This window comes from Notothenia coriiceps, unplaced genomic scaffold (assembly GCF_000735185.1).
Source record: "Notothenia coriiceps isolate Sejong01 unplaced genomic scaffold, NC01 NC01_scaffold00002397, whole genome shotgun sequence".
Lineage (NCBI taxonomy): Eukaryota > Metazoa > Chordata > Actinopteri > Perciformes > Nototheniidae > Notothenia > Notothenia coriiceps.
Genome location: NW_011335098.1, coordinates 251,227 through 277,777, shown reverse-complemented (window position 1 = coordinate 277,777; position 26,551 = coordinate 251,227). Strand labels below are relative to the sequence as shown.

Below are 26,551 nucleotides of genomic sequence, written 5' to 3'. Positions count from 1 at the left end.
AACTTCATACTGTTCATTCATAATCTGATTGTCTTTGTAGCTCACTGTTGAAATAAAATAAAAACATTACAATTACAAAATAATTATATCTACAGCCCTTAAATAGACCCTCCAGAAAAACGCGGGCAAAAATCCTTGATTATGTGGGCTAAATTCCTTGATTATGCGGGCTAAAATCCTTGATTATGCGATTAAACATGCAGAGTTTTTATGTGATTTTATGCGGTGAAATGGCGGGAAGTTGCGAAATATGCTAAATATGCGAGAAAAAAGAATAACAATTTTTTCAAATATTGGGCTGTCTTATTTATTCTCTCTCACACACAACCTGCCACTAACGTTAAACCCCTTTACTATTCAATTAAACACATTTCAATGTTTTATTATTGTAAAAGTCAATTGGGGCTATTTTAATCTCACACACACACACACACACACACACACACACACCCCCACCCCCCCACCACACACACACACACACACACTTCTCCGCCTCATTCTGTTTTCATTTAATCGTTCGTTATCTGACCAGCTTCAATCTTGTAGGCTACTCACTTCGTTTCTTGTAGCCCTCGAAAGGGTTTTGGAGGTTGATGCCTTGGTGAACGTGAGTCGTTTGGCTTTCTTGTCCGCAGCAGCAGAAAGCATTTTCGAATGTTTGAATGAATCAAAGTGGGTCGTCACCGTCGATTTTCTCCTATGCTCCAACACACAGTTGCACGGGGTGCAGAATAGTTTCCCCCCACTTTTTGCCCGGTCTTTAGTAGAAATGTTCGTCGGTAAATGAGATGGATTAGATTTTTTCATCTCGTGTGAGCTCCATACGTTCACTCTATTCAGTGTTGTTTACATTCTGTGATGCGCGAGCTGATGACGTCACGTCAAGATGAGTTAACTTTTTTTTTTCTCAACTTTGTGTGGAAAAATGCGGGGATTATGCGGCCTTTTGATAAATATGCGGCCTTTTAAAGATCTGCGCCATTTTGCTGATTATGCGGTAAATTCTGCGATCGCAGAATCGCGTTTTTCTGGAGGGTCTAATAATACCACAGTTCTGTACTGCTATATCACAGTAATTCCATGGGCATGGCAACTGTAAAGTCACAGTATTTAGTTGTACTTTTATTCTAATTTACTGTAGAATATCTACAGTAAATTACTGTGAAATATTTACAGTAAATTACTTTGAAATCCATGCAACTAGTAGCCATTAATTTACTGTAATTTTACAGCCAAGCATTTTACAGCGTATGAATAGTTAATAGGAAACTTCCAACAGCTTGCTTTGGCTGGAAGAATACAGTGGCTGGGGCATAAGTGCAATATCATAGTTTACATTTAGACCAAGAGATATTAAGTCATTTCTTCTTCATTTCTGTATTAGATCTGTATATTCATGTGTTGGTAACATGATGGCGCTCCACTTGTTTAGGCATGGACAATCTGATCTGAGTTTCTCACTTTAGTCAGTTCCATTCTTTCTGCAACCACCAGAATGGTATAGTTGAAACCAACCAACTACGTATAAAATAGTACATTTTCTAAACAACAGCAGTCAAATAAACACACAAAATAAGTTTTAATTCATAGTCACCCCTTTTATAGTGCCACAAACACATTTATCATATTTGCAATATCTTTCTTTACATTTAACAGGGTTTCATCATTGAAATGTCTTATTTCTACTTTTTGCGAGAAGTCTTATACAGTGCTCTGTCATACATGTATCATAAGGGTAATGGGAGGACTGGTGTTTTCCATATACACTCAGTTTCTCATACAGTCTAACTTCTGGGTCTTTGTACCACGTTGAGGGATTAATGTGACACGACTGCTGTAACACCACAATTTCCCCAACGGGAGCGACGGTGGTTGTGAGGTAGTGTGGTGGTCTACTAATCGGAACATTGGGGGTTAGGGTTACAGCCTTTGAAGTCAACATGTCAATGTGTCAAGATACCGGGGCTAGATACTTAACCCCAAGTTGCTCTCAATGACTTGGCCAACACTGTATGGATGTTTTCCTGATCAGGTGGGACTCTGCCTTGTATGGCAGCCTCTGCCTCTGTGCCATGAAAGTGTATGAATGGGTGAATGTTGAGTTGTATATTTAAGCATTTTGAGGGGATGTAAAGACTGGGAAAGCACTATATAAATGCAGTCCAGCATTAAAGTACTTGATTTATGTAATTGTAAATTAAATGCAAAACATTCGCATAAAATGTTTTTGGGCAAGGCATTTCTGAAAAACACAATTTGTTCTCTACAGGGACACTCTCATGCGTCTGTTTTGCATTGCATCTTGGGATGTTATCTATTAACAACTGCAGAGTGAACAGAATACATGAGTGTTTGGTGTATGCCACTGGAACAAAGCACACTGTTAAGGTGTACATAACATATAATGGCTTTGGCCTGAATGTCATCGCTAATGTCTATTAATGTGTACACCAACAACAGCTGGTAGTACCCACTGCCCCTCCCCCCCCCCAACCTCTGGCACCAACCCACATATCTGGAGCCTTGGGCATACTGATATGATCAACACATTATTTTAGAACTTGTTGCATTCAATTATATCACACACAACAGCAATACATGTATATTTTATGCTACGACCTGAAATTACATGTTCTATGGAGCTGTTCATAATGGGAAAAGCGTAACATTGAAGAAACATTTATGAGCTTTTATAAATATCACTGGAGGAACCAGAACACTGGGCACTGTACCATTTCCTGCGCTAAGGTTTCTCTTGATCTTTATTGTAACACACTTTATAGTGTGGCCCACTGCAAAAAAACTCTAATGGTTCCATAGGGATTGCTAAATGGCTCTGAGTTATTTCAAAGGTTAGAAGGTAAAACAGACTGGTTTATGCTCATTCCATCTGGGCTTTCTTCATCCTGCTCACAACATTCCCATGTTCTGGGCCTCCTTAAATAGGCCTAACCTAACTCCCTTTACATTTATTCTCATAATGACATTGAAGAGATGAAGTCTGGGTCTTTACCAGTCTGGAATCACCTCAATTACCGAGCCATTTCGGAGACCTATTTTAAGAGTTTAGTAACTCTGAACCTCACATTAAGGGGCAAACAGTCAAGTGTGTATTCCTTTCTGCTTTACCAGAAAGTCCTGCAAATGGATTACCTTAAAGAAATACGCTACTTTGTTTTCAATGAGCAGGATGATGGTTTTAGGAATCACCCTTACCAATAAGATGCATCACCGTTTCTTGATCTGCAAATGTTCTGATTAGGGTTGGGGTTAGACACAACACCATTTTCTTTATTGTTAAAAGACTCACTACTTGGTCTGCATAAGCTTGGAAATGTATACTTGAAGGTGGAATTGCATGGTTTTCTAACATACTACAGTGTTTTTCAGGGGATTGAGTTTGATCACTTTTGTACTTGGAGCCAGTTTCACATTTTTTCATAAACTAAAAAAGACTAAGCCTATTGACATAGACATGTCAATACATTCGAACAGTACTACCACATTAACTAATTAATCTGTAACGATTAGCTCCAAAATACTTTCATCGCCTGAATCGATCTTATTAAAATGTTTTAAAAGATATGTGATCTAAGATGACACAATAACAGTCCGTAGGGACTTGGCTTGGCAGTACTTGTACTGCTTTGAGCTTTGAGCCAGCTCCCTGGTGCTGTCAAATAAGGCAGCCTCTTTGCTCTGGCACCTCTCAATAGGTGAAACAGTGAAATCATTAATTTCCCCTAGGAGACAAATAAAGTGGCTACTTCTTCTTCTACACATCCAAAGGAAAAGTATATATGATATATATTTAAGCAATAGCTCACGACAGGCCGTGGTATATGCTCATTATATCACAGCTAAGGGGGTTGTCGACCCTCCGCTTCGCGTCGGGCCGAACCACGCCCCTTAGCTGTGATATAATGAGCATATATCACGGCCTGAAGTGAGCTATTGCTTTTATAAAACGGTTACCAAGTGTGGCAATATGAAAGAAAAATACACACTCTAAATTTAAATAGTTTTTATTAGTAAATAATGATGTTCAAAATAAAATAGTCCCTCCGTTGCCTTCCTCACAAAACATAGTGCAAGGTGGTTGCTACGCAACAACACTAACAGCAAGCGAACATAAATAGACAGAGAGCGTTGATGACCCTTCCCGGGTTAGAGCCCCTGCGCCTCTTTCAGCCTCGCTTATAAGAGCGTGCGGTTCGTTGTCGACAGCTTTTGGAGTTTGGATATGTCCACTGGGCATTCGGTACGATGACTACGACCTGTCAAAAAGTCACCTACTCGTTATTGTCGTTTGTCTTGTATTACATTTATTTGTCGGNCGACTTGCGCGTCCACATCTCCACGTGCAGTGCTGCATTAACATGGCTGAGTCAGCGATAACTTTCGAGGGGTGGAGGTATGCCCATTATTTTGAGTTCGTCCGAAGAATAGACAGGAATGTGACGGTGAGGTGCAAACTGTGTCCAGGCCAGAAGCTGTTATCCACTGCTGTAAACACCACGTCAAACCTCAAGAAACACCTGCAAAGAACACATGCTAAGGTGAAGCTAACGCACACGCTATTTGTTGTTTGTTTATATCACGTAGTCTGTTCTTCTTCGCTGTCTTCCGGTTGTTGACTGTTTTGAATGACAAATACACACTACCGCCGCCTGCTGGTAAGAAGAGTTATTGCCACTCATTCATGCGCAGTTCGTACGTGCTCGGCGAGTAAAGTAACGAGTAAAGTAACGAGTTAGTTTATGTAAATAGTAACGAAGTAGTGTAATACATTACTTTTTTTTTTAAAGTAATATGTTATATATTACATTTTTGTTAGTAACGAACCCATCTCTGGGAGCAACCTACTAGATTTTGCGCGGAGTCTTCCTATAAAGAGAGAAAGTCAGCTGGGTCTCGTTTTTTTTTTCTCTTTTTGGCTTCACTTGACAATTCTTCTGGCATGGTGTTTTTGTTATTGTTCCCTCTATCTTATCCACTAAGAAGGGTTTTGTTTAACTGCACAGTAAAGTCCTGGTTTAGGCAATTATTCAATTATGTTTTACCCTTAATATGTGTGAGTAGGATGGCTGCCAACATGCTAAGACAGGAGTGGTTTGTCAACAGGCGGTGTTCTTAAAGAGATGTCTGGCGAGCTGTACAGCACATTTAAAACTATTTATTACTGTTGTTTTGTCAGCTTTGATGAATCTCTTCTTTGTATTGGAGATGTTATTTTATCTACTAAGTTGAGGAATTGCAGTGACCTCTTTCTTTGGTTTGATGATATATAATCTGAGCCGTTGATAACTTTTCGCGTATTTGAAGATCATGTCGAGTTTTTGTTGTTTTTTTACGTGTCGTTTTCTACAGAACTTCCAGCTATGAGACATTTTCACAGGATGCAGTCTGTTCAAACTTCTACTACATAATATATTGTGTTCACCGCTCCAATCAAAATCAAAATAGTTTTTTGATCACATTTGAAAATAAATCTTAGAATACGAAGTTGACAAGGCAAGCAATACAACCTGCCAACCCGTAAAATAGATCATGAATAATGATATTTTTTCATCTCAACAAACTCTAGATAGTGAACAATTACAGTGTACTTAATTGGAATATACTTGTCATTCAATATTTGACACAAAAATCTGACTACGTGTTATGTGATCTCTGAAAATCACAACCAGAGTTTTAAACTTGCATTGAAATACCAATGTGTAAGCGTAGGTGGATTTTGCTGCTCACATCAAAGGGGAACACAAGCGCATCCGCCTACTTGTTATTCTCTCTGTAAGTCCTTTAAAGAACAAACAACAGCATCCAGAGGCAGACTTCAGTGGGTGAGCTGTTATTTGATCTTAATTTATGATCAATCGCATAGGTGCAAAGTAATCATCAGTCGGTGTGGATCAAGTATCAGTGGAAATACTTAACTTGATCTCTATCTACAGCAGTGAGTTAGCTTCTGCAGAAAGGGAGTAAAGTCTTTCACACAATCCTTTAAGTGTGGTTAAGAAAGCAGTGAAAATATGCTTTCAGAGGTCAGATAAGAGAGATCTTTAACTGGAGAGGAACCAGAAAATAATGCTGAGACAGTAATAAGAGATTACAAATAACGCTATTGGACGATGCTAAAGCTTCCCATTAAAGAGGCATTAAGTAATCTATGACCTTTATCAACCTTTATAGCTGTAGAGCAGAGATTTCAGTAATACTTCTTACACATGGGGCACAATCCACATCTACACACATCATTGTCTATCATAAAATGTTGATGGATGTTAACCGCTTGGATAAAAAGCTATAGATTCAATCAATAGTAACTGAGAAGAGTAAGCTCATTATTTAGCAAATATCCTATGGTGATTATATGTATCACCAAGGAGAACAATAAACTATCTAGAATGGCACATGGAGAAAACAGACCTCCATCAAGGCCAAGGGTGCATTCACATGCTCCTGGGATATTCCAAATTCTCATGTTGGGAAGTTGTTCTTCAGACTTTGGTGTGTTCATGGGCTTCAAGTCTGTTGGGACAATAAAGAAGACGCGTTGAACGAGTTGTTGTTTCAACTTGAGGGGACATTCCTGTGAGTTTAACCAGTTTGGAACTCATTTTCTCAAATTATTTTGACACCAAGTGGATGCAGCACAAGTGCCCTATGATTCAACATTAGTTAAAGATACATCATCATTTTGAATCTGCCTGTGATGGGTTCTTACTGATAATACTACACCCTTCTACTAAGTCTCATTCAAATCAGATTGGTAGTATTTCCATAATCCTGCTGACAGACAAATAAACTAACCAAGCCCAAAATATAACATCATTTTTGTTGTGTTTGTAGCAGGAATGTCATGTCACTTAATATTATCGTAATATTGTACCACAACAAAGTATTATCTATTCAAAGTGTTTTTGCAATTCCGTCATATTCTCATTTGAAGTATAGTATTTTCAATCATTCTCTCCTTTTCCTATAGGTCTTTAGACAGTGTGTGAAGTTATGACCTGATATACCTCTCTCATAGGTTGTGTCTGGATAAGGGAGTGTCTAATTATCAAATGTTTGTCATTAAGTGAATATCGTAGACATGTTTGTAAAGTACAGTAAAATGTAAAATTTGAACCCTACAGAAACCAGCTGCTGCAGGAGGTGTCAGTCTGACTCAGGTACTTGCTGTGTGTCGCACAGGAAACTCATTGGCTGAATCCAAACTACCATTCTCATCACAGTCCTTACAGTATGTCCTCACACAGCGCGTGTCGACATACTGTACATGGAATGACATCAGATGTGCTTTTTTTTGGTTGGTCATTTAGAAAAAGCTCCATGGCTGCTGTTGTGTTGTCTGTCGGAGTTTTCCAGTATGAAGCATGTCACACATGTAGTTTTATCATCTTGCCTGCGTCACAGTTCACACTTTCGTTTTGTTCGCAGCTGTTCATCGAAGCCTTTTACAATATACTTTTATGCTTTGTTCTTCTTGGTGATTTTTATGTTAATTTATCCCCCCCACCTACACACTTCTGAGACATAGTATTAATAGCAGTCGTGAACATATCATATACCAGAGTTAGAATAAAGTGATGAAACGTTAATGATAGCTGTAAGGAAACTAGGAAAACTAGCACAAATGATAATATAACAAATAAGAGATTATATAGAAGAAATAAAGTTTCAGTCCTGGGCACATATAGAAGGGCACAATTAAATGATACACGATATGTGTAATTAATATATATTTGAATATTATTTGTATACAAAATAACAGAAGATTAACTGAGAATAATAACGTATACAATAAAATATCATTTTAAAAAAGCATTACAAAAAAAAACATCTACGGTATGAAATGCATTATCTGCTGCTATAAAATAGATTATAAGATGAATTAAACATTATTAGAAATGCAGGAATTCAGTTCAAAGTAATGAGATGAATACGCCAAAACAGAAGAAAGAAAATGTATTCTCTTAATTTTGTCATTAAAACATATGTGTAAGAAACAATTAGCATAAGATCAATCTCAGTTTGCCTAAAATGGATATAGTTGTATTGTTTTTGTTTGGCCTGAGTGTTTATCACACTAAGGCTTTTTATCCAAATGCTGCGCTGTTGCACATATGGACGCCTCTAATGAGGCTTGAGGGGTGCCGGGCCCCGACCCAGGCTCCTCCAGTGTCTGCTCCTACTGTACTTCTAAGGGGAGGCTTTGACCCCAGGCCCACTGAGAAAAGGTCGCAGGTGAATCAGCCACAAGCGTATGCCGGCGTGACACTGCCGGCCCTGCCCAGCACCCTGAGGTGGGCACTAGCCCGGGCACATCTGCTCCGTGCCTAATTAGTATCATTGTAGACGAGGGCTTAAGGCTGGGCCTTGGTTAATAGCAGCCTGTTGCTCTGGGAAACAGTCTGGCTCCTGTAAGCAGCTTCTTTGCCGGTCTGCTCGTCTGATAATCTGGTGCACGGTTAAAAACACACTCTGTGCTGGTGTCTGGACCCTCAGTGTGGTCAAGTGACAGGGTTGTCACTTTTACTAGTCAATAAAGAGGCCTTTCCCTGGCGCTAGGCACTAATTTTACATGTTTGAGCTCCTTAATAAATATATGCATGCATTATATTTTAAGATATTATTTTCATTTATTTCCACCCATTTCTGTACTTTAGGAGTACCAGTTTGTAAAATCTTGAAACTTCAGTTGAGTAATTAACAGTGAATCATATGAACCACATGAAGTGTAGTTTTATAGACCTTGTAAAAACTTCTTGAAAAGCTATATAAAACAAGAAAACAACAACATTAGTAACATTTTGAAAATAGACAAAAGAACAAAACATCACTTCTGCTTTAAGTAAGTTGATCACTACGTGGTAATGAAGTCCCCATTTTTCAATTAAAAGTGCATTTCCATTCCAGATATTTATTTGATTGTTATGTTTTTCACAACTTAAGTTAAATAAATTAGGGAAATGGTAGGAAAGAAAATGTCAACACAATGGCATGCTTTACTAAAAGTTAGCGTTTAAGTATACTGCATAAGTTAAAGTGCTAAAACATACATAACCACTGCTGTTGTTCTTTGAGGAAACTTGACCTCAGACACTTTAACACATTGTTGGCAGGCCTGAGGTCCTGAATTAAGACATAAAGATGTAGGTTTGGATGGAGTTGTGCTCCCAATCAGCTTAGGGTGGCATGGCGCGACATACAATAACGGATTGAATGTTGGTCGAGGGAGATGTTTGGCTTAAATGCACAAGGACTTAATTCTAACCAGGGGGTAAAACTCTATGGATTTCCACCTCCGTGCTTCAGAGGGACCATGAATAGCATGCCCTGTTTTCGTTGAAGAGATTTGTTGCATGTGCCAAGAGAGATTATCTTTTAAAACATTGGCCTGCTTTGGCGAAGTTTGGTTCCGGAATAGCCATGACCAAAATATGTCAGTCAGAGTAATGAGATCTGCATACATTCTGTGTATGGTGGCGTGTATTGCATCATGTTGGTATTCAGTTCATTCTAAAGATATACAGTATACCGATTTTGATCTTTAACATGTGGAACACGGGTTTAATTCAAATGTGTTTGACCATTTTTGAAGATTAAAAAAAAGGAATCCTGCATTTTTATATGTATATAGATAGAAATGAGCATCAAAAAGTGGTAAGCTGGATATATAAATACAAAAGTCCTTACAAAAACAGAAGTGAGAAGTTGAGAGAAACTAAGAGACATCTTTTCTATCATCTCAGGAATGCAGTCTTAAGACGTATTTAATGTTGCATCAAGTAACACATTAGGTTATAAATCAGCAACCCAGAATCTGCAGAATTAAATTTTTCTTCACGTTGCCTCTACATGGTCACATATGCTTGTGGCCTCACTAAAACCTTTTTGGCATAAGTCCAAGTGTGCCGTCCCCGTCCCCCCGTCCCCCAGTTCTCCTTGCCGGATGGACATGGCACGACATTGCGGACATGTGGCCAGCAGGAGGCTGTATTTAAGCCGGGGCAGCTCTGAAATGGGCCATAAAACCTAGCCAGCATGTCTGGCTCCCCATGAGGCAGCGGGCCTAAGTACTCATTGACAAGACTCCAACATCCCTGACTTCCCAGAGAGAGAGCGGCAGAGGAAATAATACAAGGAGAAAAAAAGCATCAGACAAAGATGAGGTGCAGACAGGAGGCGGGTGTCTGGCCTATATAGACAGACTGTTTTATAACTGTTAGCACTAATGCTTTCAATCCACAACATGTAGCTGCTTCTCATACTTTCCCACTGCTACACACTCACTGCCATTGTAATCTTTTTTTATTTGTTTTTCAGCTCATTTTCACTTAATGAGATAGCTCCTTGACTGCGTATTTAAAGGACCTCAGGAAACATGCCACATTTTGAAACCACATGGCAGCCATGACATTTACATGTTCCCGCTTCACACATCCTTCCCACTTCATCGGCTTTCTGAAAACATCACTCACCCTGAATTATGTCACGGAATGCCTCAAACAACTTCAAGATCTTAGTAACTGAGCTAATGAAATCAGTTTACAGACTCGTTTTTACGACAGCCAGTTCACACTCGCTTCCGTGCTGCAGCGTAGCAGAGTTGAGAGGGTGACCAGAGAGGCAAAATGTGTACCATGTGTTCAAGGCGGTGTATTTATCGCACAATAGAAGAACAAGTAACAGTTCTGGTCTGTCAGGGGATGACAGGGTATAACCTGTTCTACCAGCCCCTCAAAAGACTGCATGATGAACGAGTCGCTTCCATTTCATTATCAAATTGGCAATGATGAATAATTGGTGGCATCTGTGAGAAGACAAAAGAGAGTTTCGATTGCTGCCAGGCGGGCATCCATGGCTCTGTGGCGACTGTGGCGGATGGCGAGAGGGAGATGATTTACGATTCAGCCGGTATTTTACACAGGACAAATTGGCAACGGCTGTAAGTCACAGCAACCCGTTTCCATGAGGTTTTCCATACATTTTTAGGTAAATCCCAGATTCCAGGAAGCCTACACAAGCGAGAAATTATTTGGCTTAAACTAAACATGGCTGTTTTGCATGGCCTCTTAGGTGCTTTTCAGTAACCAGGGATACTAGGGCTCCCTAGACTCTCTCTTATTTTAATTGACTTTGGCCTGCAGGAGGCTTGTGTCCATTCAAACCGTTCTGGGGAGAGAGAGAGAGAGAGAGAGGAGGGAGGGAGGAACAGAATGTGAATAGAGCTCCCTCAGAAACTAAAGAGTGCAGCCCACTAGAGCCGTTCTTGTTAGTTTGCTCATGGTCTTTGTTCTTCTCCCAGCCCTTCTGGCTAAATGTCTTTAAACAAGCCGTTTGGGGGCTGTTATTCTCTCCGACAGGTTTATTGCAAAAATTGGATTGCGATGTTATAGTTAGTTTGGGAATAAGTAAGGAAGTGCTGCTGATAATGTGAGAGTGATGTGATGACTGGATGTATGCTGTATGTCTGTGTGGATGTGAGTGTCCGAGCCATGTGGGACGATGCCAGGTGGGAGTGCAGGGTGGACAAGGGAGCAGGTGTCTATTAGATACAGACCAGAGAGGGAGGGAGGGGTGAGGATCATAAGAGCTCTTGGCATCTGCCTTACCTGCTGCCTCCACTACGGTCCCCCTGCCAGTAAAGGGAGGGAAAGAGGGAGGGGGAAAAGTATTGGAAAATGTTCTGGAGAAGGCAGCAAGTGAAGGAGTAACCTTTTAATGGCGAAATATCATGTTGTGTTTCTAGGGTTATCCTCCCCCTGAGGTAGCTGTTGCAGCACAAAATTACATTTATTTTATTCAAGCATCCACATTAACAATATACATGTGAATGGAATTGTATTTTTTTTAAGTTTAAAAAATGAACATGTTTTCATAGCACATATAAAAATGTATTTATATTTTACTTAGAGGGGTAATGGGAGTTTTACCGTAGATACCTGGAGAATACCTTTGGGTTTATTGTGGTGATACACTGCTACAATAAACAGATTTATTGTTAATTAGCCTATAGTCGCAGGTTATTTGTGATACGACATAGGGATAAACTCTCTTGACTGAAAATACTTGTTTTATAACTTTTAAACATGTATTCACACAAAGCTTGAAAAGACAGGTCAAACTGACCAGTCACAGTTCTTCCATTTCCTATGCGGCATATAGCTACCATAGCCCCAATGTATAGTTACATTCTTTGAGATGGTCTAGCATGAACAGTCTAGATAATGAGCCTTTGCATGTAGCTCTATTAAAGATTGTTCATCAAACGTAAAGTAAAAATTATTTTGTTTCCGGAAAGAGCTTTTCTTTCCTTCAGCAGCACAAGTGAAATATTTCTCATAGACACAGATATCTCAAAACGCTAGCAAAACACAACAACTAATCGCCAAAGGCACCATGTCATTTGGGTGAAGTGACCCTTTAATCCAGAGGCCCTTTTCTTTTGCTAGAGCAGAAAGAGGCAAAATGGAGGCATTTAATCAGCACAGTTTATCTCTGTTCCTGCTGTCTGAATTTGTGGGGAAAGTTGGGGTGGGGGAGAATTATCATTGGAAAGAGCATTGAACAACTGTCAGGGATGCAGTCCATGTCGTTTGTCATGTCTCCCCGGGGCTTTATGACGGAGAGTGAAGCGAGCTGGAAGCTGCGGGCCCTGCCACTGAACCACCCATCTCTTCCCAGCAGATGCATTTACCGCCCTTCAATGTGGCTGACCATCAGGCCGCACAGCTGAGCACCAGAATATCAATACGGCTCAGACTCAGCCGGGCTCCTGGGACTATACACAAGGCAAACAGGATAGGCTTCTCTCCTTATGGAAGACAGAGACCCATAGTCACCAGGGAGAGCAATGTAAACAGAGCTAAAAGATGCTCTGTAGCACCAAATGGCACTTTGATTCAACAGTCGTGGTGATTTGGAAGCGCTACACCTGAAACTATTGTATCCACTTTTTGCTCTAGTGGCACAGATGAGTCTATTAAAGGGTCGTCTGAGCGAGGAAGGAAGAAAAACAGTAATCCTTTTGTGTTCATCATCCGCTCTGTCCTGAGAGATGCTTAGGTGAAGGAGGGAGAGACCGTGAGGAGTAAGGTGTTCCTCCTCCTGTCATATGAAACCTGAAGTTTATCCTCTGAGTCAATGATAGAGTGCCTCTCCTTTAAACGGGTTGGTGCTCAGCAGAGGTGATAATTTAGTGTGGTGATAAGCCCTTTATCTAATGGTGGGGTAAAGTAATTCCTTTTTAAGTGGCAGCACTGGTGTTTTTCTTTCTCTCTGCTGTTTTTCCTCTACTTCTCTTAGATATGTTTTGTAATTTTGCTACTTGTCTGTGGCTGTTGATATCGGCCTCGGTGTGAAACGACGGCCTCTCATTGCCACAGTTAGGGGATAAATTGTGGAGACATGTTTGTCAACATAGAAGAAGTGCAAGTTACCCCTTGTTGGAGGAGAATAATGGGACCTAATTGAGCTGTAACATGCTGGCTGATCGCCAGGCCCTTGAATTGAAAACTCAATCCATCAGAAAGGGGTCCGGGGAGAGGGAGGGTGCTGTTGAAACACTGGAGGACGTTCTAACATAGATGTGAAACTCGTAAACCTATTAGCCGCACTTGGCCGCGGCTCCATTTAATTAAAGCTAACCTACAAATCTGTGCGTCTACCTGCCAGTGTGATGTTTTTCAGGAGAACAGCACCTGAGAGGCCTTTCCTGTCGACCAAAGCGCAGCCGATGTAAAGTCAGATCAATCCTCAGGAGGAGCAACACAGCCTGTCTCCTGGCACCTGCCTTGCCAAGAACAGGAGGCAGGGAGGAGGAGGAGGAGGGGGGAGGGGGGGGGAGAGAAAAAGAGAGGGAGCATGGGTGGGAAGGAGGAAAAACCCAGCTGCCTCTGTGCCTGAGCCCCGTGCTGCTTTTAAAGGAGTGGGAGGTAGGGGAGGGAGAGGAGAGGGAGAGGCAGAGAGACTGCTGGCACCATCTGTACATGTCTTTTGTATTCCAGCCCTCATCTTTACACAGAGCGAGGCTGGTGTGCTCAGTGTTCAAATGAAAGGAGAGGACGTGCCTTTTGGGGTGCGATGCTCTGAGAGGAGAGAGAGAGTGTGTGTGTGTGTGTGTGTGTGTGTGTGTGTGTGTGTGTGTGCTGAAATTCAGTTTTGTCCTTCGGAAATTCGGCGCCACTCAGAGGACGTCTCATGTCCTATTTATTCTTACCTCTATGCTGTAAGCCAGTGTGGTGTCTCTCCTTAGGTGGGTGTCGGTAGGCTCTGTTTGCAAGCACTCATGTGTGGTCAAATCTCTGGGTTGCCATGTTTGTGATGGGAGTCGGAAGCTTTTGTTTGTTCCTTCCTCCCATCAGCCCCATTAGCCTGATGCTTCCTCTCTCACTGACTCACTCAAGCTTTTTTTTATCTCTCTTCCTCTCTGTCACTGTCTCTCTCCCCCCTCTGTGTAATATGTGCTGCGGCGGCCCGTCCTTGCATGTGGCAGCAGGGTCGATCTGCCTGCGAGGACTGTCTGCTGTCATATTGACGTGGCTTTTGCGCGAACCACAGCTAAAATCACCACGTTCTCTATATCCCCCCCCCCACACACCTCCCTCCCCTCGCTCGTCGCTCCTTAGTCTCTGTAGAAGTGCTGTGAATCATAAGAGGAGGTGGTTGCCCTGCTCTTTGATTGAATCCACATTCCCTTTTTCCTCTGACGCCACAGAGAGAAGCTAGAAGGAGGCAGGGAGAGGGAGAGAAAAAGCGAAAGTGAGTCTTTTGTAGTTGGCACAGTACAAAACATGCACTGCAGATGAAAAGCATATGATTCGATCAAACACACTCTGTGGTGGCTACCTAACCGAGTGGTAGGTAGGAAGGAGGAAAGGAGGAGAGGGAGAGGAGGGAATGGCTGGAGTCCATTTGCGGGCCCAGAGTGAACCCTAGTGGCCAGGAGATGCAGTGACATGCTGGATTTAAAGCTAATCTTTAGTATTGCAGCATAAAGAAGCCCAAACATGACATTATCTATCATTGTTTGTATCAACTGCTGTAGAGCTTATTTGCATGTTGAAATGTTACAAGATGAGCTGCTCCTCAACTGGCAACATTGTATCTCTCACTTTACTTATTTTACTTATTAAAGAAAAATGATTCATGTCGATTTCTAGTCAATTACAGTGAACTAACTCACCACTAGTTGGGTGGTGCACTACACAAACAAAAATTTGGCGGACTGTAAACGGGCAGCTAATGTGTACCTTGCTTTTAGCATCAACATTGATAAGTAATACATTTAACTTCTACACTACAATAAACATAAACCTGTCAAAAATAATCAAATAATGAGTTCATCTAAATAAACTAACAAATTAAAATAACATTGTTTAATCAGTAGATTATTTTAAAAAAGGGCCTACATTTTTGTCTTTGTTTGAAATGTTTTTGGTATATATTATTTTAGTGTGCACTGTACATGTTTCTGTTTTTTTGTTCTGTTATTTTGCGCAGACAGCCCTCCCCAATTTGTCAGTGTATTTCTGCTCAAAGATACACACCATTTTGTCAGTCAGGCTTGTTTTCAGAAGCTTCTGTTCTTAAGTTGTTGTTTTGTCTGCCCTCGTTTCCTCACATAATCACTTCTTGCAGGTTTTTGCAGCGCTTGCAGTAGAGGGCTGTTACCTCTGCAGTTATTTCTCACAGGATTTCACTAATGCACTCTTCCTCTGCTCTCCTTCCAGCTCTTCTGTCCTCGTGGTGTGAGGAACTTGGACGCCTCCTCCTCCTCCGTCACCAGAAGAGCAGGCAGAACGAGCCTCCGGGAAAAGTGCCCATGCAGCCCCCCATGAGCTCCATGAAGCCCGGCCTCTCACACGGGTCAGTGTTCACACTGCTGCGCTTTTTGGCTTGAGTGTGAGGTGTGTTTATATGTATGTGTTAGCTGTGTGAACAGACAGACCAGGCCCTTGGGGAAAGCCCTTCCTCTCCACATGAAGCCCGGTGTTCCTCATGGATCAGTGGAGAGACAAACTGCCAGACTAACTGCTTGTCGCACAGTCAATTGGGAATAAATACATCACAACCTCTAAAACATTTAGTTAATAATTACAACACAATGTATTTTCCACTGCAAGAGGAAGAACATGGTTTTATTTTATAATCCTAACAATCCTTTTTGTTCCCTGTGCCTGTACTTTTGTACACGGCTAATATTTGTGCAGTGACGCAAGGCACATTTTGTTCAGCTTACATGATGTTTGTTTATCCATCCTCAGCAGAGATGGGTCTTTCCCCTACGACTCAGTTCCCTGGCAACAGAACACCAATCAGCCTCCAGGTTCGTTGTCGGTGGTTACCACCGTCTGGGGCGTGACCAACACGTCGCAAAGCCAGGTGAGATCCCTTACATGTCCAACAAAGGATGAGGTTTCTTGTTAAAGCACACAACATTTACACAAGTATATCTCTCTGTATGTCCAACAGGTGTTGGGGAACCCCATGGTGAACAACAACAACATGAACCCTGGGGGCAACCCGATGGGATCGGGTATGTCTGGGAACAATCCTGGGATGAACTCCCCTCAGTTCTCCGGTCCTCAACAGCAGTTCCCCAACAAAGGCAACTCCAACCAGGGCTACATGCAGCAGGGCATGTACGGACGACCCAACTACCCTGGAGGAGGGGGCTTTGGTGGCAAGTAAGTGGACAGAGGCTTTGTGCCGGATGTTGCATTGATAGAAATAGCTTACAGAGAAGTTATTCTGATAGTTAAAACTCTCTGAGCTCATATTGTGTTCCTCTTTGTCATAGTTACCCTGGAGGGCCTAACGGTGGACCCGGAGGAATGGGCATGCCTCCACACTCCCGCCCTCAGTCAGACTTCACCCAGCCTGCCGCTGCTGCCGCCGCCGCCGCAGTTGCTGCCGCTGCCGCCACGGCAACCGCCACAGCCACAGCGACAGTAGCTGCCATGCAGGAAACCCAGAACAAGGACATGAGTCAATATGGACCGGTAGGACACGACAAACAACTGATAGTCCCTCAATTAATTTTAATAGTAGCAGTAGTACTAGAAAAGGAAGCAAAGAGAAGTGAATTTAGGGTTATTTGTGAATAAGGATGAATCTACATTAAGTGTGAATAATTGGCTGAAATATAACTTTAGCTAGATAGTTCTTTTAGCTATAACAAATGCTGAGCCTGTCATTTGTGACATTTAACTAGCAACATTTTTCCGCTTTGACAGTCAACCTGCAGTTGGATGATTGAACCCATTTTATCTTCTAGATGAGTTCCTCTTTCCAGATGGGACCAAACCAGGCATACAGCAGCCAGTTCATGAACCAGCAAGGACCCCGCGGCCCTCCGTCCATGCCTGGGAACATGGGCGGTGGCATGAACCCATCCAACATGAGCGGGCCCCCCATGGGAATGAACCAGCCGAGGGGCCAAGGCATGGGGCCTTTCAATGCCCACGGCCAAAGGATGCCCCAGCAAGGTTATGCAGGACCCCGGCCTCAGGGCATGGGTATACAGGGCATGAAAAGGCCGTACCCAGGGGAGGTGAGTCGATGTGAATTCAACACGTTCACCTTCACGTTTTAGCTTGTTTGCTGTATGATGAATGTATGTGTTTGTCATCCCTGCATCCACAGCCAAACTATGGTGGGCAGCAGTATGGACAAAACGGTCAGTTCCCAACCCAGCAGGGACCATACCCCACACCCAACCCCTCGAGGCCGATGTCATCCCCCACTTACCCCGGCCAGAGGATGCCAGGACAGCAGCTGCAGGGTCAATACCCGCCCCCCAGTGGTGTCATGGGCCAATACTATAAGGTGCAGTCATGATTCATTGTAATGTATAGAAAATGTTCTGGGAAAATATATAAATCCTATCCACCAGACTGTCCAACTACAAAATAAATTCTGTTATCACATATTAGAGGTTATTTTGGAGGTGGAAAAACTAATTTTTGTATTTGTTTTATCAAATTGCAGCAAGAGCCACCTTTTAATGGCCAAACAAATAACTTCTCTGGGAGTGGATATCAGTACAGCCAGGGTAATATGAATGGGGTAAGTTCATGTTTTTACTCATTTAGTTTTATCACATTATTATATCATACACCTGGTTGTGCTTCTCACAGTCCCATAAACATTGGATCAACTAATCGATTGTTTTCCCTATAGCCTCCCAGACCGGTGGGTAACTACCCTCACTCCCCAGTGCCTGGCAACCCCACCCCTCCAATGACCCCAGGAAGTAACATCCCTCCATACCTGTCGCCAAACCAGGACGTGAAACCACCCTTCCCTCCGGACATCAAACCAAATATCAACACTCTCCCTCCCCCTCCAGGTCAGTAACTGGAAACATTTGATTGAAGTGTCATTTATTCCTTTAAAACCTCATGATAATCTAACTGTGGCTCTTCTTCAACTAATGTAGCCAACCAGGAGGAGCTGCGGCTGACGTTCCCAGTGCGGGACGGAGTAGTCCTTGAGCCCTTCAGGCTAGAGCACAACCTGGCTGTCAGCAACCACGTCTTCCACTTACGGCCCTCGGTACACCAGACGCTCATGTGGAGGTAAGATATCACACACTGAATCAACACACAATATTAATAGATATTCGGTGAGAAAAAAATTGTCTTTTTGTTTTGGGGCAATTTTATGTTTCCAATGTCTCTGGGAACTGTTGGCAATTTATATAGTTAAGAAATAGTCTGGCTCTTACCTTTCCAAATAGAACAAGGAGAGAGAAGGTGCAATCCAACTTAAATTGTTGTTAAAGTGGCTCTTGGAATTAGGTGGAAATACAAATGTTAAATCCCTGATTAAGTTGCTGGCTGTTGACTAACAGTCTGCATGATACCTCATTTTGAAGAATCTCTATTTCTTTCATTGTTCTTTTTGGCATCTCTGAACATCTGGTTGTCAGTCCACAGAAAAACTAAGCTTTCAATAATAAGCTCGAGTTTTATCCATGAGTATTTCATTCCTCTTAACCTTTAGCAAGAAGATTGAACAGATTGTGCATCCATACTGAATAAAACACCACTATTCCTGGCGATCTTAGAGAAGGTCATTCATGTCTCAATTTTCTCTGACTTAGATTATTGGCATTATCTACTCCCCTCTCAAAATAAAGTTACTCTCCTGTCTGGAGCTTCAACAGCTTCAAAAATCTAGTAGTGAAGATTCATTCTGATGCCAAATGATAACATCATCCAAGATGTAGCCTCCCATCACTGGCAGTCTGTTTGTTTTAGAATTGATTGGGACGAAATATCTCTGTATATTACTCTGTTACACTTCCAAATGAACATCTATATTTTCTTCTCTATGCAGATCGGACCTGGAGCTGCAGTTTAAGTGTTACCACCACGAAGACCGTCAGATGAACACCAACTGGCCGGCATCGGTCCAAGTCAGCGTAAATGCCACGCCACTCACCATCGAGCGGGGCGACAACAAGACCTCCCATAAACCCCTGCACTTGAAACACGTATGCCAACCAGGAAGGAACACGATCCAGATCACAGTAACTGCCTGCTGCTGTGTGAGTACACTCTCCAGATTGAAATAATAATATTTAATGCTACAGCTTAGAATAAAAGTAAAAAAAAAGGATCAATCCAGTTTCATTATTTTGGGTGTTTTGGGTGTGGGATAGTAACAATTGTGTTTTCTCTTGCAGTCGCACTTGTTTGTGCTGCAGCTTGTCCACAGGCCATCAGTCCGCTCTGTCCTCCAGGGCTTACTGAAGAAGAGGCTTCTGCCTGCAGAGCACTGCATCACCAAAGGTATCACCAAAGAACACAGTCACATTTTGCACCCTATGTCCTGATCATTCTCAGAGTCTTTGCTTACGCACCATATTTCTCTCCAACTGCTATAAAGTTAAGAGGAACTTCAGCAGCGTAGCAGCGTCATCGGGGAACCCGACGCTCAACGGAGAAGACGGCGTGGAGCAAACAGCTATTAAAGTTTCCCTCAAATGTCCAATCACCTTCCGGCGAATACAGCTTCCAGCAAGAGGACATGACTGCAAACACGTTCAGGTAAACACCTCAGGGATAAATAAACACACTAGGAGTCGGAAAGCTGATGGCTAAAGGGAAAAGTCATTTTATAATAGTGTCATGGATAAAAAATGAAACTCTTTTTCTCTTCTTGCAGTGTTTCGATTTGGAATCATATTTACAACTGAACTGTGAGCGGGGCACATGGCGATGTCCTGTATGCAAGTAAGTTTATTAAGCTTTAACAGATAACAGTAATTGCCATGTGTATAGCTTTAACTAGAATCCTCATAGTTGTCTCTCTTAACATTTTAAACCCTGTCTCTCTTCTCTCCTCAGTAAAACAGCGTTATTAGAGGGACTCGAAGTTGACCAGTATATGTGGGGAATCTTAAACGCAATCCAAAAGTAAGTTGAAAACAAATGTACTATCCATATAATGACTTCTATCTTCGTGTCTCAATCTTAAACTTTTAATCTGTATTTAACCAGCTCGGAGTTTGAAGAGGTGACCATCGACCCGACGTGTAGTTGGCGGCCGGTGGCGATTAAATCTGATATCCACATCAAGGAGGATCCAGATGGACCACTGGCCAAAAGGTTTAAGACTATGAGCCCCAGCCAAATGATCATGCCCAATGTGATGGAGATGATAGCTCAGCTCGGCCCGGGACCGACACCGTACCCGTTATTATCTTCCCCGCAAGGCGGCAACAACAGTGAATACGGCAGCCAAGGTATGACATAAATATGAAGTATTAATAAGATAAAGACTAAAAATATGTCTTCCTCAACAGAAGTTTAAGAAGAAGTGTAAGAAAAATGTACTGACTATGTATTTACTGTTTTTTTATTTCGTGTGCTAGGCAACAGTTACCATGGGAGCTTTGACTTCCCCCACGGCGCCCCTGGTGGTACATCGATGAACGACTTCATGCACGGCCCCCAGCTGTCTCACCCCCCCGACATGCCCAACAGCCTGATGAGCCAGGACAAGCCGCTCTCACACAACATGCCCGACTCGGTGAGTTTTCCCCTCTCTCTGTCTTTTTAACCATATCAGATTTTTGAAGATGTCACTGTTTCTCACTTTTTTGCTTCCATGTTTGTCTGTTAAACTATTTCTAAACTATTATACTTTATATATAAAAAACGGAAGCTAAATTTAAACCAGCTGCAACTCAAGATGGATGTACATATAAATGTGTCAATGATAATTCTTCAATAATATAATAATACTCAGTCTGCTTTTTGTGTACTTTTGGGTCAATAATGTGGTATTTTTGGCAGATTAACTAAAGGTGTGCGGCTGCTGCTGTGAGGAAAGATCAGGCTGAATTTACAATGGGCCTTAATGGAGACATGTTGAAAGTTTTTGTCACTTCATGCCCTCAAGAGGCATTTTGTTTATTTGTTTTGCTTAATTTTTTTTAATTTTTCAAGCTACGAGATGTTTTCCTACGTTTTTCATGACAAATTATGTCCGCAGGAATGTAGGGTTTGGGAAATATGGCAGGTTTAAAAAAATAAAATATATGAAGGCGAATTTCAAGCTGTCCCCCACTCTAGCTGTGACATCACGCACTCTAGCCTTAACGAGCTGCGCAATACACACTAATGTTAAAATCTGAAGAAGGCCTCTTTACCAAGGTCTGAACAATGTTTAATATCTCTAAAGGTATGAATCAGATTTCAAAGTTGCGTAAAATGAATAATGTCAGAAAGATGTGTAACATTTTAAAGTTGGAATGAGGTTTCTGAGTGAATGTATGAAGTAGCAGTTGAAGTCGCATGAAGATTTTTCAAGTCTGAAGAGTTTCTCCATTGACTTCCATGTTAAAAATGTGATAACTTATGGGATATATCTCGGGAATTATGAAAGTTATGAATGAGAAAAGTAATGGCAATCGATTCCCGGTCGAGCTGAACGTTTTGATGTTTGAATGGAGTTTCTGCGATGTGGAATGTGGGAGCAGAAGAGGCGCAAAATAACCCGGCGGAATAATAATAATTAAGAATTCATGCGTAGAAGAACAAGTAGTGGGAATGCTGTATCAGCATTCCCACTAAATTATTTTAAAATGGGCTTTTGTGCAATATTACTTTTTGTACTATTTGTACTTTTAAATAATGACACATTTAAACGCAGGACTTTTACTTTTACAAGTGTGTCCACATTAGTATTACTAGTTTTACTTAGTTAGAAGATCTGAGTACTTCATCCACCAATCTTGTTATGTAACATTCAGAAAGAAAGCTTTTCTAGTATTGCTAGTATTTCCAACGAACACTAGAAACCTTTTGAATTCACTCACAAATACAGCATGTGTGGAGCCTTTTTTTAGACCATATTAGTAACTATCGGTAACAACCCTGGTCTGATTATTTCCCCATCTCTCCACAGATACCTCACTCTGTAGGCAATGACCATTCACATGGTCCTCTGCAGAGCTTACATGCATCTCCACATCCTGGGAGCCAATCAGGGCAGCAGCTACACCACAACGGGCCTCCTCAGCCGTCACGACAAGCTCCGCCTCCTCAGCAACATCAGCAACATCAGCAACATCAGCAACATCAGCAACATCAACAACATCAGCAACATCAGCAACCGCCCGGCCCCAACAACCATCCCCACGGCGACCTGTCCTTTAACCCCTCGAGTAGTTTGGACAGCCAAGGAGTGTCGGACATGCCCGAGCCTTCTTTAGACGTGAGTCCTGACACACAGCAGAAAATATCCGTATTTAATAGTTTGTGTATTCAATGACTAACCAATTTCTCCTTCCTTACAGCTTCTTCCAGAGCTTGCTAACCCAGAGGAGCTGTTGTCGTACCTGGACCCCCCCGACCTTCCCAGCAATAGCAACGATGACCTTCTATCGCTCTTCGAAAACAACTGAGGCAAATCAGACACAAACTTTTCTGACTGCCTGCAGTTTCCCCCGAGAACCCCGGGCCGTCGCTCAGTACTTGATAAACACAAAGATGCACTCCCTTTCTCTTCTTCCTCTTGTACAGTTTTCATTGGCCAGCACAGATTGACTGAAAGAGGTTCAAACTCCAAGAAACAGTGGGATGTGGGGGGGGGGGTTCCTCTCACAACGTGGCGATACTTTTGAACTGTGCAGCTATACTCAGTTGTTTTTTTACGCCACACACAGGTGTATGTGTGCACATTAGGATCGTGTTGTAGCATTTTTTTATCCATGTTTTGTGTCCTTTTGAGAAGAAAAAGGAATTCACTGTATAAAACAGAAAAAATAACTGAAAAAACCTGCGCTATCTGGCCAGTGTGCGCTAAATCCATTTTGTTATTCCAAACTGAGAGGCCACAGCTTCCTGGTGTCACAGCTCCATTCCCTGACTGGTCTTGTTAGCCGCACTGTTTGTCCACCACACATCATTTAAAAGCACAAGAGATTTTGGCAATGCAAAATGAAAAATAGGTCTTTACAAAAATAAAAAAGGTCACTAAGATCAGCGTATGTCTGTCCTTGTTTTTTAAATGTTTTGGTCAAAAGGGTTTTGGGGAATGATTGGCTTTGTCTACAATTGTGATATATACATATTTTTGTCACCCTAAAGGGATGACAGCTGTAAGGTTTTTGGCCCCACTAAAACAGAAACAACGTTTATATTGCATACCAAGAATACCTTCTACATATTGTATAGTCCAATAGTATAGTATCATCCTCCTGTGCAGAGGAGTGACTTTAATGGAAATAAAAGAGAGATCAGGGTTCCTGTAAAGATTCTGCTGCGTTTATCGCTACCTGCTACGACTCCTTCCATGCCGTCTGCTTTGCATTTTTGCAACATTGCATCTCTCTCCCTGTTAAATGATGTGCTGTTAAAGTAGTCTACAAAGTGCATGTGTGCCAAGCCCTTGTCTAGTGATGTTCCAAGTGGTTAAAAAAAAAGATAGTGTGGTTTTTATCAGTTGCTGTTTCCATGGCTCTTTTTGTTTGTACATTTGTTTTTGATTTCTGTCAGATTTAGTACGATTTATTTAACACTAACATTGAAGGGATAATGCTGATAACAGCGATACATTTATCATGTATTTGCTGGATATAATGTATTATGTTTGTTTGTTTTCTTGTTTTTGTTGCTGCAAAATTAAACTATCCATAAATCGTTTGGGAAACTGCTCAAAATCACCAAAGGTAGAGGGATGAGGATAAGGAGGTTTGTGTTTGCTTGGTCCTTTGTGTGACTGTGAGTGTGTGCATGTGTGAGTGTGAGACTATGTGAGTGTGTTTTTATTGGTGTGAAGGGAGGAAATATTGATTTCAAAGATATAGGGGAGGGAAAAAAGCAGTTTATCCATCAATGCTGTTCAAGAAGTGATTTTTAAAGCAGTATTGGTGTAGCCACATTTGTTTTCAAATTCACTTTGGAGAAGAGTGCTGTTCAGTATGCAAATGTATTATTTTTTAAGAAAAAGCTATTGTACTGTAAATATCATTGTGAATATTTTTGTATCATCTTGATAATGTTTGTCCTTTGATCATTAGTCGTCCGACCTAACAACGTGTGCTCCCAGACAACTCCCACCTAACCACTGACTTTGTTTGTAACCAGCGTACGACAGCTCTCTCGCATCCTTGTTGTGAGGAAGCCAGTCCAAATGTCTCATAAGCTATTTCCTGCAGGTCGCGTGCTTTCTCATCACTTTCCTCCCAGTGCACTCTGTCTCACGCCTGTCGTTTATAGACAGGCGTCCCATTTTGATGTGTCCCGTCTTCCCTGCATCAGCTCACGGTGATTGTGTAGCATCATTTCAGTTTTCAGATGTCAAGCTTGCAATATTTTATTTCACGCTCAGATGTATTCGGTTGAAAAGTTTGTGTATTCATGAATTTCTGTTAACATCATTGATACAAAACAATAATGTTTTTTTTTTAAAAAGACGTGGTATCAGCTGGCTTTCAGTGTAATTAGTGGGCTATGTGAATATCATAATTGTTGCTAATTGTTAATACACAGTGGTATTTTAAAGATATATCACAACCATATTTTAAAGAAATCCACAATATTGTTTATATTTTTGTTAAAGAAAATGTGGCTTTTTTAAAAGGCACCAGACCATATACATTTGTATCCCCATATTTTGTTTTTTGGTAAATTATTTTGTATTGGTTTTTCTTATTGATCTGTAAGGCTAGGAATCCAATTTTATTTCAACTGTAGCATTGTGCTGATATAACCACCCTGGTTTAATGTAAACATTATTTTAAATATCATTTATAAAATATTATTTTTACCAGTTCAGCACACTGACATGTTGTTTCATATTTATGTCACAAAGACACATCGAATAATCCCCCTTGAAATTATACACTACCCCATTTTCATCTTTCGTTATCTGAATTGAAACTTTTGGTTCATTCCCATGAAAGTCTTCATCATTTCACATTTTGTTCTCACTTCCAAGTGAGCCAATTTGATCTATAAGGAAGCACCCCAAATCTGTTGATGCACAATCACTATAAAAGGGCCATTACTCTTAGGGAATTGTTTAAAAAAATAAAAATGAATACAAAATACGGAGAGGAAGGGCACGTGCATCATTCTGGCTGGGAAAGGATGTCGAGGGCAAGGCTAGATCAAACGTCCCAAGGATGCCTGTATATATGTAAATGATTATAGAGACATGTGAACAGAAATGTATTCATGTTCCCTGGGAATGTGCATTGTTTCTTCAGAATAATAAAAAGCTTGCAACCCCTCTACTGGAAGTGGCTAAATATGGAAAATGAAAGTTGTTTGTGAATGTTTGTGGGTATCTTTCAGCATTTTGTTCTCCCTCTGTAATATACTTTCACCTCTTATGTCAGGGGACTGGGACAGCTATGTTTTATATGTAATATTTAGCCTAAGTGTTCTAGTCTGTCACCTGCATACACTGAGGTGCTAAAGCTAAAAAAGGAAGTAAAAACAAGGTTACAAGTAAATTATTTCGCTGGGGTGGGAGGAAGGTGGTGGGAGGGACTGGTCCAAAAGATTGTAACCAAATCCATAGTTTGTACAATTTTTTGATATCATAAGAAGTTGGAAAAATGACACAATCTAAGGTTATTCATGCAATGTGGCCATTGTCTCTATTGTGTACATTGTATGTACAATCATTTCATATTCTAAACTGGTCAGAAAATAAAGGAACTAATTGTGATTTTTAGTCTTGCAGAACTGTATGTAGTTAGATGATGTGACAACCTAATATTTATCTAATAAATATGTATTCAGATGATACATGTATGTCACTGTGGTCTTGTCTTTTGTGCAGTTGCATCATAGTTTAGACAAGAGGCCTGCCTAAAAACAATATAAACGGATTCTAAATGCGAAGGGAAAAAAAATAAGGTAAACAAAAGTTAAAAATGTAATTAAAAGTAGGCATACATGTATAATAGCATAACAGTATTAGCTGAATTAATGCACACACCCAAACATACCAAATGTAATCCTATCAGAAATGTACAGTCGATATGGTAGCAGAGCCATAAGTTAATAAA

At 41.3% G+C, this 26,551-nt stretch overlaps 1 protein-coding gene across 1 annotated transcript; it reads left to right on the top strand.

The window, feature by feature from the left end:
- The first annotated feature begins 7,147 nt into the window (after positions 1 to 7,147).
- LOC104967391 (zinc finger MIZ domain-containing protein 1-like) lies at positions 7,148 to 26,280 on the top strand. The gene is made up of 19 exons (XM_010796803.1): positions 7,148 to 7,178; positions 15,744 to 15,879; positions 16,278 to 16,395; positions 16,486 to 16,700; positions 16,814 to 17,015; positions 17,291 to 17,566; positions 17,659 to 17,841; positions 18,004 to 18,081; positions 18,196 to 18,364; positions 18,455 to 18,593; positions 19,357 to 19,567; positions 19,706 to 19,811; positions 19,909 to 20,069; positions 20,188 to 20,255; positions 20,370 to 20,438; positions 20,523 to 20,767; positions 20,897 to 21,054; positions 22,435 to 22,743; positions 22,826 to 26,280. Exons 2-19 carry the CDS (start codon positions 15,836 to 15,838, stop codon positions 22,931 to 22,933), a joined length of 2,859 nt encoding a protein of 952 aa, XP_010795105.1. The 5' UTR covers positions 7,148 to 7,178; positions 15,744 to 15,835; the 3' UTR covers positions 22,934 to 26,280.
- The last annotated feature ends 271 nt before the right edge of the window (positions 26,281 to 26,551 follow it).

Excerpts from the sequence above, each read along its gene's own strand:
- LOC104967391 (XM_010796803.1), top strand. The coding sequence starts at position 15,836 with ATGCAGCCCCCCATGAGCTCCATGAAGCCCGGCCTCTCACACGG. Across the intron at positions 20,256-20,369 it reads TGGCGATGTCCTGTATGCAA|TAAAACAGCGTTATTAGAGG; the intron begins GTAAGTTTATTA and ends TTCTCTCCTCAG. Across the intron at positions 20,439-20,522 it reads ATCTTAAACGCAATCCAAAA|CTCGGAGTTTGAAGAGGTGA; the intron begins GTAAGTTGAAAA and ends GTATTTAACCAG.